The sequence below is a fragment of the Notolabrus celidotus genome, chromosome 12 (genome assembly GCF_009762535.1).
Source record: "Notolabrus celidotus isolate fNotCel1 chromosome 12, fNotCel1.pri, whole genome shotgun sequence".
Classification (NCBI taxonomy): Eukaryota; Metazoa; Chordata; class Actinopteri; order Labriformes; family Labridae; genus Notolabrus; species Notolabrus celidotus.
Window position 1 is genome coordinate 9,450,625 of NC_048283.1, and position 13,403 is coordinate 9,464,027.

General features: G+C 38.7%; 1 protein-coding gene across 1 annotated transcript; it reads right to left on the reverse strand.

Moving 5' to 3' along the window:
* Positions 1 to 5,611: 5,611 nt before the first annotated feature.
* pnrc2 (proline-rich nuclear receptor coactivator 2) lies at positions 5,612 to 10,208 on the reverse strand. The gene is made up of 3 exons (XM_034697728.1): positions 9,988 to 10,208; positions 9,259 to 9,481; positions 5,612 to 8,455 (listed from the first exon to the last, which is right to left on the reverse strand). The coding sequence occupies exon 3, from the start codon at positions 8,430 to 8,432 to the stop codon at positions 7,965 to 7,967; it is 468 nt and encodes a 155-aa protein (XP_034553619.1). The 5' UTR covers positions 8,433 to 8,455; positions 9,259 to 9,481; positions 9,988 to 10,208; the 3' UTR covers positions 5,612 to 7,964.
* Positions 10,209 to 13,403: the final 3,195 nt, after the last annotated feature.

Genomic DNA, 13,403 nt, shown 5'->3' on the forward strand with positions numbered 1-13,403 from the left:
ACCCTAACCCTAATCCTAACCCTAATCCTAACCCTAACCCTAATCCTAACCCTAACCCTAACCCTAACCCTAAACCTAACCCTAACCCTAACCCTAATCGTAACCCTAACCCTAACACTAACCCTAATCGTAACCCTAACCCTAATCGTAACCCTAACCCTAATCGCAACCCTAATCGTAACTCTAACCCTAACCCTAATCTTAACCCTAACCCTTATCGGAACCCTAACCCTAACCCTAATCGGAACCCTAATAGTAACCCTAACCCTAATCAGAACCCTAACCCTTATAGTAACCCTAACCCTAATCGCAACCCTAACCCTAATAAGAACCCTAACCCTAATCGTAACCCTAATAGTAACCCTAACCCTAATCAGAACCCTAACCCTTATAGTAACCCTAACCCTAATCGTAACCCTAACCCTAATAAGAACCCTAACCCTAATCGGAACCCTAACCCTAACCCTAATCGGAACCCTAATAGTAACCCTAACCCTAATCAGAACCCTAACCCTTATAGTAACCCTAACCCTAATCGTAACCCTAACCCTAATCCTGATCAGAACCCTAATCCTAATCATAACCCTAACCCTAATCGGAACCTCAACCCTAATCGGAACCCTAACCCTAGCCCTAATAGTAACCCTAACCCTAATCGGAACCCTAACCCTAATCAGAACCCTAACCCTAATTGGAACCCTAACCCTAACCCAAACCCTTACCCTAACCCTAATCCTTACCCAAATTAGTGAGGTGTCGAGGTGGTGTTATTTAACTTTCTTCATGAGAAGCTTGTGGTAAAGTCTAGGTATGCTGTCGTGTTAACCTACGTGTTATAACCCTGCAGGGTAGGCATGTAGAAATAGGCCAGCTAATGGAATATTATCAGTGAACAAACATATCTGTCATATGTCAACACCGACTAATGAAACAGACCTCAACATTACAATGAATAAGCGTTGTATGGGAAGCCATTTGATCAAAAAACACACTCTTTTAAAAAATGCATTTTAAATATCCACAATAGCATATCCCCAAAATTAAAACTGTATTCTCACCAGTAAGAATTTTATTTGTATATACAATGTTGCTCTTACTGGTAGAAATTGTATTCAAAGACATCTAAAACTTTTCGATTCTCCTCATTAAAATTCAATGACATATATCTTTAAAGCTCCTGTGAGGGTTTTTTTAACAGGTTTTGAAACAGGCTGAAATTAATACTGCTGCCTCTTTCTGACCTTAAAAAGCAAACAAGAGCATCAACAAAGATACAGACTATTCCTGTATAGTTATTTTGAATGCCCAAAGCTACTGGCAGGGGGTAGGTGTCAGGGGTCAGGGGTCAGCTGCTGGTTCAGCTTTTAATTTAAACATATTCTACAGTCTAAAGAATCTTGATGAGTGACACATCTGACTTTCAAAAGAGAGTAGGATGGCATTTTTTGTCAAGAAACATTAATTAAACTTGTGCAAGACAAAATGAGCAAAGTGTGTTTTGTCCACTACATAAACCAAAAGTTACAGGAGCTTTAAATTCTTAAAGTGACTGTTTTTACATTTAACAGCCTTGATATTGATAACAGATCTGTAATTCGGTTTTAATCAAAATGGGCGTTTCAAACATCCACAAAGGAACCATTACACTAATGATGTCACTGATGTTATTCATGATTAGCTTTAAGCTAACTCTGGTACAATACATCAGATAGTAACTCTAATGTTCAATATTTTTCATGGTCCTTTTATAAATAAATTAAGTTTAGTTTAGTTAAGTTTAGATATCATTAATTGCCAGCTGACTAGTAAGAGTTTAGATTTAATTTGAAGGAATGCTTTATGGATATCTAAAACATAATTGTGTACTGTAAATGAAGCTTTTTACATGTTAAAATGGCGTTCCATTTTCCCTTCTACAGAGATCCTCAAATAATTTTTTTTAGAACTATATTTGAATTGTTTCTTATAATAACTTTAATTGTAGAAATCTAAAGTTACATTTTATCTTGTCATACTACCAAATATGGTTATCTATAATGTCATTTTTACAAGTCACAATGGGTTTTGGATATCTAAATATCCCTTATGGACTTAGAATAGACTTTAAAACCCTGCTGATGGTTTATAAAGCACTGAATGGTGTGGGCCCAAAATACATTGCTGATCTACTGCTACTTTATGAACCACCTCGACCTCTGAGGTCATCAGGTACTGGTCTGCTTTCAGTCCCTAGAGTCAGAACGAAACATGGTGAAGCAGCATTTAGTCATTATGCACCACATATCTGGAACAAACTCCCTGAAAGCTGCAAGTCCGCTCCAACTCTCACCTCTTTTAAATCAAAGATTAAGACTTTTTTATTTGCCACTGCCTTCATATTTAAGCTTATTTTAGCTTGCTTTAAATGCAAATTTTAATTTAATTTTCAACATATTCTAATTTTCCTTTTCTTTTCTGTTTTATTATATTTGTCATTTTAATTGTGTTCTTTTGTGCTTTTCTGAATGTTACCAATGCTTTTAATCTTTTAATGTAAAGCACATTGAGTTGCTCTCGTGTATGAAATGCGCTATACAAATAAAGTTGCCATGCCTTGCCTTGCCTTATGGATTGCTGGAGTGTTTTTTTCATGTTGGGTATTTAAAAATAATTAAATTATGAATAGTAACAAATGGATAATAGAATAATATGGAAGTTTCTCCTTGGTAGCAGTCTATTGCAGATATCTAAAAGGTTTATCCTGGAGAGTAAAAACTAAATATCTATATTTAAAAGCCGAATACACGTGAATGGAAAACATGACATCATTGGCACCTGTAAGAATGCCATCGTGGATGTCTGAAACGCCCATTTTGACTGGGAAGGACTGTATCACCGATATCTGTTGTTCATAACCAGCCCAGCTGTTAAATGTCAAACTGGGCGTGGGGTTATTCTGTCAACTGTCCTTTGTTATAGATAACCACTAATAGCTACCATTAAATACATTAACCTGAGTGAGGACTCTTAGTACCTTTAAGACAATGAGCTTAAAGACTTTGCTATGGGTAGCTTTAATGTAATTATACTCCCTGGTGCTTTCTTTGAAGAACATAAAATTAATGTTAATTAACTACGCAACTGTGGGCCTATTTTTGCACAGTCTATTTCTATCTGGAACCAGTGAAGGCAAAATGCATGATCACACTTTGAATCCTCTTTAGGTGTCAGTTATCTGATATTTTACTCAAGCTGTTTAACCACTCTTCAAGAGTATGGGAAAAATATAAAACAGTTGTAAGCTACTAATACATTTCCAAAATCTATAACTGAAACTAAAATTAAAACCTTCATAACACTAAAGACATGCTTTTGATTTTGATTTCCAACAGACTAGAAACTGAGAATGATAATGTCTGTAAATACTGCCACACTCTGTACCCATTTTCTAAAGCATTTTTTAAAAGTTATTGTTTATAATCTTGCCAAACAACAATCCTTTCCAAGTAACTAACTCCCTTGATTTTACAAATGCATGCTATCTTTATCTATCAAGGCTGTTGTGAATGTGTGAAATTAGCTGGCAGGGTTTTTATTGGCTCTATCTCATCTCTATATTAGGATAACTTCCCTTTAAACAGGAACTGTAATTTAATTAGTCTGCTTATAATATCTGTGATAGGCTGTGCTGGCACATGCCCTTGTGTATATATTGCAGTTTAACTCTAGCTCTAATATTATGACAGTCAGCAGAGCACATAGGCTTGTTTAATGCCTTTTAAAGACAGAGGATATACTGTGTGTATTTGGTGATTATGAGTCTTTTGTATATTTTTAATTCCACTTGACTTTGCCAGCTGTTGGAAAAGGGTATTTTCTAATAAGCATCATATTTTACTGTCTTTTTCTTTATTTCAGGTTTTTTTATTTAGTGTGGTTTTAATTTGATTTGATTTATGATTTAATTGTAGTGACAGTATTTTCATCCCCAAAGCACGTGTTTTTTTCTCTAATGATCAAATTAATTACATTGTATAGTTCTTGAAAATTACTCCTAACCTTTATGTGTTTTGTTGTCCCTTATAATGGTGAACATACACTGATGCATACACTGTCAAATTGGAAGAGGGGCTTATATGGGAATAGAGAGTATTGAATCGCCCCCCTGCTACAGAACTCCTCTCTGCGACCACTAGAGGACACACTATCAACCTGGCTCATGTGTAACTGCACCACATACCACTCTCTGCCCCCCTCCAGATCCATAATCAGAGGGGGAAAGAGCAATTCCACCCAACCCCCTGCTCCCAAGAGGAGCCTGTAGTCTCCATCCAACACTACGGGCTGCCAAAGTAACACTGTAGCTCCAGGGCATAGACTGGACTAAAGTCTGGAAACCATTGACTGACTGTTCCTATGAATCCTGCTGAACCCCTCTTGCTAGTTGATTTAAAAAATAGAGCCAGAGTATTGTGCTCTTTTTGCATTTGTAAAATGTATTTCATCTTGGACAGCAGCCTAATCGGGCTGGCCTCCAGGTATTTATGGATTTTAGAAATAATGATTTTTTTGTTTGTACACAGATATGAACAACAGATAGGCTTGAAAATATTTCTGTATCGTGACTTTACATTATTAACATTTGTATGTTTGTGTTTTCCTGACTCACTTTGGCTCGGTCGATTGTGCATTCTGAAATTATGCATTAAAGTAATCTTTGTCTTCATCCCAGGTAAGATTCTTGGACTCAAAGTTCCTGTCACATTTGTCATTGCATAAATGGGTAAACTTCAAATAGTTGTTAATCCAGTGGTAATGGATATTGTGTTGAATATATACTCAGGTCCTAGCTTAACTTGTTTTAATACTAAATGAAAACACATGTTCAAAATAAGGTGGCTTTATGTCTTTGGTTCTGCTTGTGAAACATGGTCAGCTGATCGTCCAAAGGTAAAAAGAGAACAGTGCTCTAGTAAGAACAACAGTTCAGTTATAGAAGTCAGGTGATTATAAATGTTATTCACATTGCTACTCTGATTTTATTGGTTTCACCTGGTTTGCCTTGTGTACATTCTGTTTTTGTGGTCATTTAACACCTCCAGTAAATGACTGAGGTCTCAGGCCATAATAGTGAAGCTATAATGTCATTAAAGAATGTATTCATAAATTATAAACTAGTGCAGACTTGGATCATATGACACTGTGTTACATAAGATATCTAAATAGATCACAGATAACTGTTGTACTTGGCTAAAGATGGTGTACACATTTTTCTAAAGTGACTACATTGATTATTTTAAATGTGGCTTTCCTGACTTCATTGACTTAAATGTAAGTCATAGAATAAATAAAGATTTATTTTAAACTGCCACATTGTAGTTGATAGATTTTGGTGAACAAGTACAATATAGGAGTAGTATGTTATCCCATTTATACCTACCATGAACTCCTGATGTTAGTCATCCTAATATGTATGTTTTTTTAATTTGTAGACTATGTGTAACCATCAGTTAATAGTGAATATATAATCTATGTTTGTCTCTGGGTTATTTAATTGCTAAGAAGTGAATGCATGCTATATGTAAAGTGTAGTGTTGAAACCATTGTGGAGATACTGAGGCACAGACAGAAATAGGGGGGAAGGGAAAGGGATTTATTTCTTTTCTTTTTTTGTAAAAATTTAGTCATCAATTCATTTCACAGTGAGTTTTTTCACATTTGTTTTTTTAAACACCAATTAATACCAATTCTAAACAGGGGCCATTTTTCATTTCATTTTCAGTGACATTTCGAGGGGGACGTAATTAACAGCCAATTTATTACATGTTTCAAATTTAGAATAAAGGAGACTGCCATGCATGACTCAATCGGGGTGAGAAAATAAATGATACATGAACAACCAGTAGAAGAACGTAGTACTACAGCATGGGACCGTATTCAGTTGTCAGCTGGCGGAAGAACAGCAGAGAACTGAAGGCGGCTCTGATGAAAACATTTGGTTAAACTTGTGGCACGACTGCCAAACAAAAGAAGTCAGTATCAGCATGGGGGAGAAACTTAGGCACAACAGGTCAACGCAAGATTAAGAGCATCACGCTTACTCGCTGTAAGCACATTCAAACTCATATCCATACATAGGCAAGTCTCCTTTGGGATCCAATTCAGATTGTTTGATATTCTAATTTGCTTTTAGCATCTTTCACCCTACACTGTGTTATACAAAACAATAAAAAACATGTGCAAGATCTCTGAAAAGATAACAGTGCAGGGGTTCTGACAAATGCTTTAGGCATTATTTCTTTTTTTTTAACAAAAATATTCTTCAGTATTGAAGTCAAGACATTGAAGTCAAGACATGTCCTTAGCATGTCTTATACATTCAGTGTTATTACTAAAAATACTTTTGTCAGTCAGGCCTCAAACTCGGCCTGTAAATGTACATATGCTACAAGAACTTTATACATTTCATTATTTACATGGCTCTTGAACACACCAACAACCTTTCTTACTCTGTTTGTTATCTTTAGGTCAGCCATTAGCAGCTTCAATTCTGCGAAGGGAAATAAAAAGAGCCTCAATGTAGGATTGAATCACAAAAATAGAGAATCCATAGGGAGATAGTCGATCACGCCTCCATCAGTACAATAGCATCACGGTCTGTAACTCATCAAAAACAATTCTGATTGCAGTGCAAAGTGTTAATCAGGGGCAGAGGCAAAGAAGGTCTGTCAATAATCAGGTGGTCAACCACTGAGACCTATTCTGTAAACATAAACTGCCCGATGTTAAGACCCCCGGGCCACTTATTGCAGAAAACCCTCCTCAGCTCTGCCTTAGCTTGCTTACAGGTGCGTGCAGCCAACAGGGCCGTGTCATGTGACTTTAAGTGAAACTCAACAGTCCCACAAATAAGCATCAGCCCTCTTCCGCATGTTGAAGCTGCAGCACTGTCTTAAATAGGCAGAGAGTGAGGACTAAACACAGCACTGTTTGGAAAAACATAAGAAGTGACCCAGGGGTCATGATCCCATTCATCACACGGCTGGCATGGTTAAAGTGGCGAAGGTAACTACACCTGCCACATGGAGGATGTCCAAGAATAAGAAGATAAGAAATAAAATACAGCAAAAACTGCTTTGGTTACACACAGCTCTTCACACATCTTTCAATCACAACAAAAAAGGACTTGTACAAAATAATGCTATGATAGAGTGTTTGGGCCTCAGACTAGCACAACTCCCATAGTGCATGTGCGCACAGCGCAATAAAAAGGTACAGGAGTTGACAGTCCAAGGCCAGTGTGCCGTGGTCTCTTATTACCCTTCAGTTTGAGGTTATACTTTTGACCTATACTTACTCACTACAGCTTATTATGTCTAGCAAGATAGTTTTTTTTCCCTGCAGAATTGCAGCTGAGTGTATGTTTTGTCCCAAACAAGGAGAGAAGTGTAAGAAAAAAAGGGGCCCTATAGTCAAAAATGCTACAAATATGATTTGCTTTAGCACCTGAAGCTTTAGAGGTGACTCTAAAGATCATTAAAAGCTAACACAAAAATGAAAAGGCATATCTGTCCACAGAAATGGACTGTAGAAGTGTTGGGAATTATCCTGAACATTACCATTAACCTTGTTTGGGAGGAAAAGAACACTCAATCTGCTTTACAGCCAACATAAAAAGAACAAAACAAAATAAGAGTACAAAGGATATCCAGTTTGTCATTAGTCACAGAAAACGGACTCCACTAAAAGCAACACCCACCAGCAAGGCTCAGTGAACTGTAATATCTCGAAACATTTGTTTAAAAAAATCTGTGTTCAATAAACATTCTCAGCAAACATGTTGAAAATGTCTCCAGACACTCAAAGAGGTAAACCTAAAAACAGCTAAAATTATTACAGCACTGAGATGTTCCTGGTAGGTGGGTGCCCTCAATAGGGTCCCAGTTCATTGATTGGCTTTTCAACGATAGTAACGGGCATCCCTCTTAGGCTTGCACCTTGAGGAGACTTTTGAGCTGGAAAGTCATCATCTCCCTGTTATCACAAGAGCCTATTGGAAAGGACACCCAGTGGCTAGGGGGTTTGGGCAGCACGCTAGGCGAGGGTGGCTCACTGAACTTTGGCCCTGCATAGCTCGGACTCCCCTGGGTGGCCAGGAGTGTGTTAAGGTGAGACACTGCACCCTCCCAGTTCTGATCATAGTTGGTGGCAAAACGGACAGAAGCACTTTTCTCTGCAGACACGGCCTGCCGCGCCTCTGGAGACCTGTGGTAGGCTGCGCCTTTCTCGCTCCGGCGGTGGCCATGGTGGTGCAGGCCCCCTACTCCTGCAGATGCTGCTCCTCCGTTCTGGTCACGGCTTCTCTGCTTGGCTCGCCCAAGTTGATGGTTCTTCTTGGGCAGAGGGCGCTCAGGGTGGGAAACTGGAATGTTGTATCTCTCTCCACCTCCCATATTGCCTCTTCACTACGTGTCACCTAAACAGCAAGAACATTAGGGCATTAGTGCACTGGGATCAAGGCACTGGATTGTGCTGTACTGTCATGTTCTTCTATTTATTGACAAGGGTGAACGTAACAAAGCCTAATCCCCCGTGCTGCACGCACACACTTGTGCTTATCTCTGAATGAAAACAAGCTCTACGTGCAGAATCACCAGACTCCCTGCTGTGCAAATGCTAGGGGGCACCCCTAAATGAGTGCGCGAGGAAGACATTTTGAAGAAAATAGGAAAACATTGTCTAAATTTAGTCAGTATACATTTAAAAGCTTGTGCTTCTTTTTTTTTTTTTTTTTTATAATGGTACGCAGATCAGTTTTAGTCTATAAGTGTTCATGAGTTACTTATACTTATTGTTTTTTTACTTTAGAATTTGGAAACTGTTACCTTAATTAGATGGAAATGTAGGCTAGGCTTAAATAAGCATTATGCTTCTGCCTTGTAACCTTGTAAGGTGTCTGCACTGTGAAAATGACTGTGTTATATAATGGCTTAATTCTGTTACTATTGCATTATGTATTTTGAAATTGTTGTTTGAAATTTTTCCCCTGCTACATATCAGTGTTGTTGCCATTTTCTTTATGTTCATATTTATTTTTAAAGCAAAGGTAAAACATAAAGCTGTATGTCAGTTGTCTTTAAATGTATATGAGATTTTATTGTTGGTTATAATTCAAGGGGCTCCAGTTAAAATCTTCCCTAGGGCACCGAGTCGGTTAGGGCCAGCTCTGGTGTCGCCCTTCCCCCACCCACAACTGCGAGCAAAACAGCCTCAGCTCACCTCTTTGTTGTGAGAAAGTTGACGACGCAGAGATCTCTCTTCAATCTTTCACCTCCGATCGGGCCCCAGGTCCTTGAAGTAGTTCTCAATCTACTTCTCTCTGCACTTTGGTGTCCAGCAAGGTCTGAGGTTTTCATGTGCCTATGAGCCGAGTTGTTTTTTCGTGAAGCCGAGTTGAACATCAATTCAACTCGGTACACGGTGCTCCAAGATGCCGAAGAACCTTTGTGGAGAAAAAATAAATATGAATGTTAGTATTAGTAGAGAGAGAGAGGTGAGGAGGGGGGAGGATTTCCTTGTTGGGTTGTTGTTGTTTTCTTCAAGGTGGGGGATGTGCATTTCATAGTGCGTCACTACGTCTGGCTCAGCAAGAGTGAAAGAAAACCTAAATGCCTTTCTATAATTTGTCCATGCATGAAAAAAAAACACAAATTTCTATCAAGCTACAACCATAGTGAGTTACACTTTAAAAAAAACTGCGACATTTTTTCCCATTTTGTTTGGCTGCCAGCTGAGCTCGACTGCAGCTTATTCCTCTTAAACAAACCAGAAAAAAAGCAGCAGTTAGAGTTAAAACGTCGACGTCTACGTTGACTTAGTGGTAACAGACGACATTGCAAAGGTTAATAGTTTCTTTACAACCTCTATCAAACTACTTTGGCACCAAACCAAAACAAAGGAACTGGACTCAATATGGCGACGAGGAACAAAAAAAAGTGCATCTCTTACCGACTTCTTCAGGCTCGGTTGATGAAACCCTCCTCCGAATAGAATATGAGATATGCCTTTAGAAAATCCTTCGACAGACTATGTGAGAATTACAGCAAAAAGCTATATTTCCTGATAATCCGTCGCCTTCTGAGTTAATGTGGTGTAAAAGGTAGCCGCAGGGGGGCCACTTCTTCTTCTTTCTCTCTCTCCCGACTCCGTCTGAATTGCAACAAAATGGAATCCACAGCAGAGATATGTAGCTAGAGCTAGCCGAGATCTGACCAATCAGGTGGCGAGAACAAATTGTACCAGCCAATCAGGGAAGAGAAAGCCAGACGCATTCACGCCTGTTGCCAGACTGGTGACGTCAATCGCTTACCGTCCTCTCCTTCCCTTTGTTGGAGCTCGGGGTATTTCCTGAAAGGGAAGTGAGAAAAAACCCGAAAACAAACGCTTTAAAACACTAAAAAAGATCCGCTTTCGATGTGGATCACAAAGAAAACAGGCACACACTCGACTGGGATATCAAAGAATTGTTTCGAGTTGGAAATCTAAAAAAAAAAAAACAACGTTATGTAATGAAGACCGCTCGGTTTAATAGTATATAAACACGTCAATGTTTTTGTTTACTGTCATACTAAATATCACACTGCTGCCACAGGAAAATCATTGTCTTTATAGGTTTAAATTGTTGACTTGGGTTACAACAGCTGCAACAGGCTGTAATGATACACAAGCTGTTGTTTGTTGGCTGCCCATCCCCCACCTCTTCATCTGTCCATGTATGAGCTATAAGGAAATAAAAGCACATCAGCAAATCTTACTGATCTCTGTGTCATCTCACTGTTCTTCACACAGTTTGGTAAAAAAGGCTCTAGCAAAAAGAAAGTAGAAAATTATGTATTTCATCTATTCTTAAGTATTTAATTATCCATACACTTATGCCTTGTACAAAGAGAGCACAGTTTACCAAAGTCAAATTCCTTGTGTGTTCAAGCATACCTGGCCAATAAAGCTGATTATGACCCTGATTCATACCATCTTTTTTAAATATTAACACTGCCATGAACAATCACACCGTAAACCACTAAAGACTCCTGTGATACTTCACATACATTTGCAATACTTTGATTCCGGTGCAATACCTCAAAATCCATGTGCATTATTGTAAATGATTCCGTAACATATCTTATTATTATATTCATCTACTATGTGCACTCTGGCCTAGGTTAATTTAACTTATTTAATGTCTTTAAAAGTACTTCTTTACCTTTCTTTGCACAGATAGTATTTTTATTTAGAATTTTTGGATTTGTGTTTAGGTTTATATATTTATTGCCCTTACTGTCTTGTTGTGTTCTTACTGTCTTGTTGTGTCCTTACTGTCTTGTTGTGTCCTTACTGTCTTGTTGTGCCCTTACTGTCTAGGTGTGCCCTTACTGTCTTGTTGTGTTCTTACTGTCTTATTGTGTTCTTACTGTCTTGTTGTGCCCTTACTGTCTAGGTGTGCCCTTACTGTCTTGTTGTGTTCTTACTGTCTTGTTGTGTTCTTACTGTCTTGTTGTGTCCTTACTGTCTAGGTGTGCCCTTACTGTCTTGTTGTGTTCTTACTGTCTTGTTGTGTTCTTACTGTCTTGTTGTGCCCTTATTGTCTTGTTGTGTTCTCACTGTCTTGTTGTGTCCTTACTGTCTTGTTGTGCCCTTATTGTCTTGTTGTGTTCTTACTGTCTTGTTGTGCCCTTACTGTCTAGGTGTGCGCTTACTGTCTTGTTGTGTTCTTACTGTCTTATTGTGTTCTTACTGTCTTGTTGTGCCCTTACTGTCTAGGTGTGCCCTTACTGTCTTGTTGTGTTCTTACTGTCTTGTTGTGTTCTTACTGTCTTGTTGTGCCCTTATTGTCTTGTTGTGTTCTCACTGTCTTGTTGTGTCCTTACTGTCTTGTTGTGCCCTTATTGTCTTGTTGTGTTCTTACTGTCTTGTTGTGCCCTTACTGTCTTGTTGTGTCCTTACTGTCTTGTTGTGTCCTTACTGTCTTGTTATGCCCTTACTGTCTTGTTATGCCCCTACTGTCTTGTTGTTTCCTTACTGTCTTGTTGTTTTAAGTACCAGTGTTCCATTCACCACGTCAAATTCCTTGTGTGTGCGAGCTCACTTGGCAGTGAAGCTTTCTTGAATCTTGAATCTTGAATTTAAATCATACAGTGTGTCCTTAAAGTCTAATGTTACACTTATCATTGAACCATGATCCAGCAAGACCTTTGATACAAAAGAAAAGGAGTAGCCTATCACACAATTAATGAGACACCTCATAAATCTTGAAACATTTGGGCAAGCCTTTGTGGTTTTTAGGGGGGGTGGGCTTTACTGCCCCTGACATTTGTTTGAATTAGCCAAGAGCCAAATGGTTTACAATACACACCAGTGTCATTAGAGCAGATGTTTGTCTGGTATCTATTTAAAGATAGGATGACTTGTAGGTAAGGGTATTAGCCAGTAGAGACCTGGTATGGCCTGTTTAAGCAATTAAAAGTAAGGCTATTTCCAGCACTTTCTTACTTAACTACACAATACGTTTTTAGATTACATGGTTGTATCTGGTTGGCTAAAACATCCTTGAGTCATGGTTTTGTTGCCCTGTTGCCTAATGGGAGTAGCTTTGTCTGTTTTCTTTTTCCATTTGTCCTTTGACCTTCTTACGTCATTTTTTCCACTACTTTCATAAGTTTACTTTTGAAAAATGCCCTTCCTCCCTCCCTCCCTGTTGCGATTGGCATGAATGATCCAATGGTCTTTAACTTGTTTTTACGGTAGTCTGCAGGTCAAAGTCCGAAGAATACCAAACAACTTTCTTGATAAAAGTCCACGGTCAATGTTATATCGCACTCTTGTTCAAAGTGTTTGAACTCTAAAACAATTTCGCAACTCTCTGTGTCTGTGTCAGAGCTCGCAGCTGAAGGCCTTGGAGAGACACTCCCCAAAGCTGAGCGACCTTTGAATGGGGGTGTGCCCAACAAGATTCAACTATGTATGGAAAGTAGGTCACACAGGGGCTTCTGTATAGGTCGTACAGAAGATAGGAGGTGGACAAATCTCCATATTTGACTGGCTGAGGAGACTTACATAAACATGAAACAGATCTAGTAAATAAACGGTAGGCCAATCGAGACAGTGCTATGCGATATGTCCTCAGAGGAGAGAGTGAAAAAGCTGCCAGGTTTATTTTTTTCTCACACAGGCTACATGTACTGATACTTTCAGTGTCTGTCTCTATCTCCTCGGTCACTTACCATAATTATTGAGTGTGAAATAGTGGAAGTGAGCAATGGAGTTTCCCATGAATTTGAAAAGAAATGTAGTGAACACACCCACAAAGTGTGAGGAACAGAAGCAAAAATGGTTTCACACGACTCAGCAGAAAGTTGGGTTCATTTCAA

Excerpts from the sequence above, each read along its gene's own strand:
- pnrc2 (XM_034697728.1), bottom strand. The coding sequence starts at position 8,432 with ATGGGAGGTGGAGAGAGATACAACATTCCAGTTTCCCACCCTGAGCGC.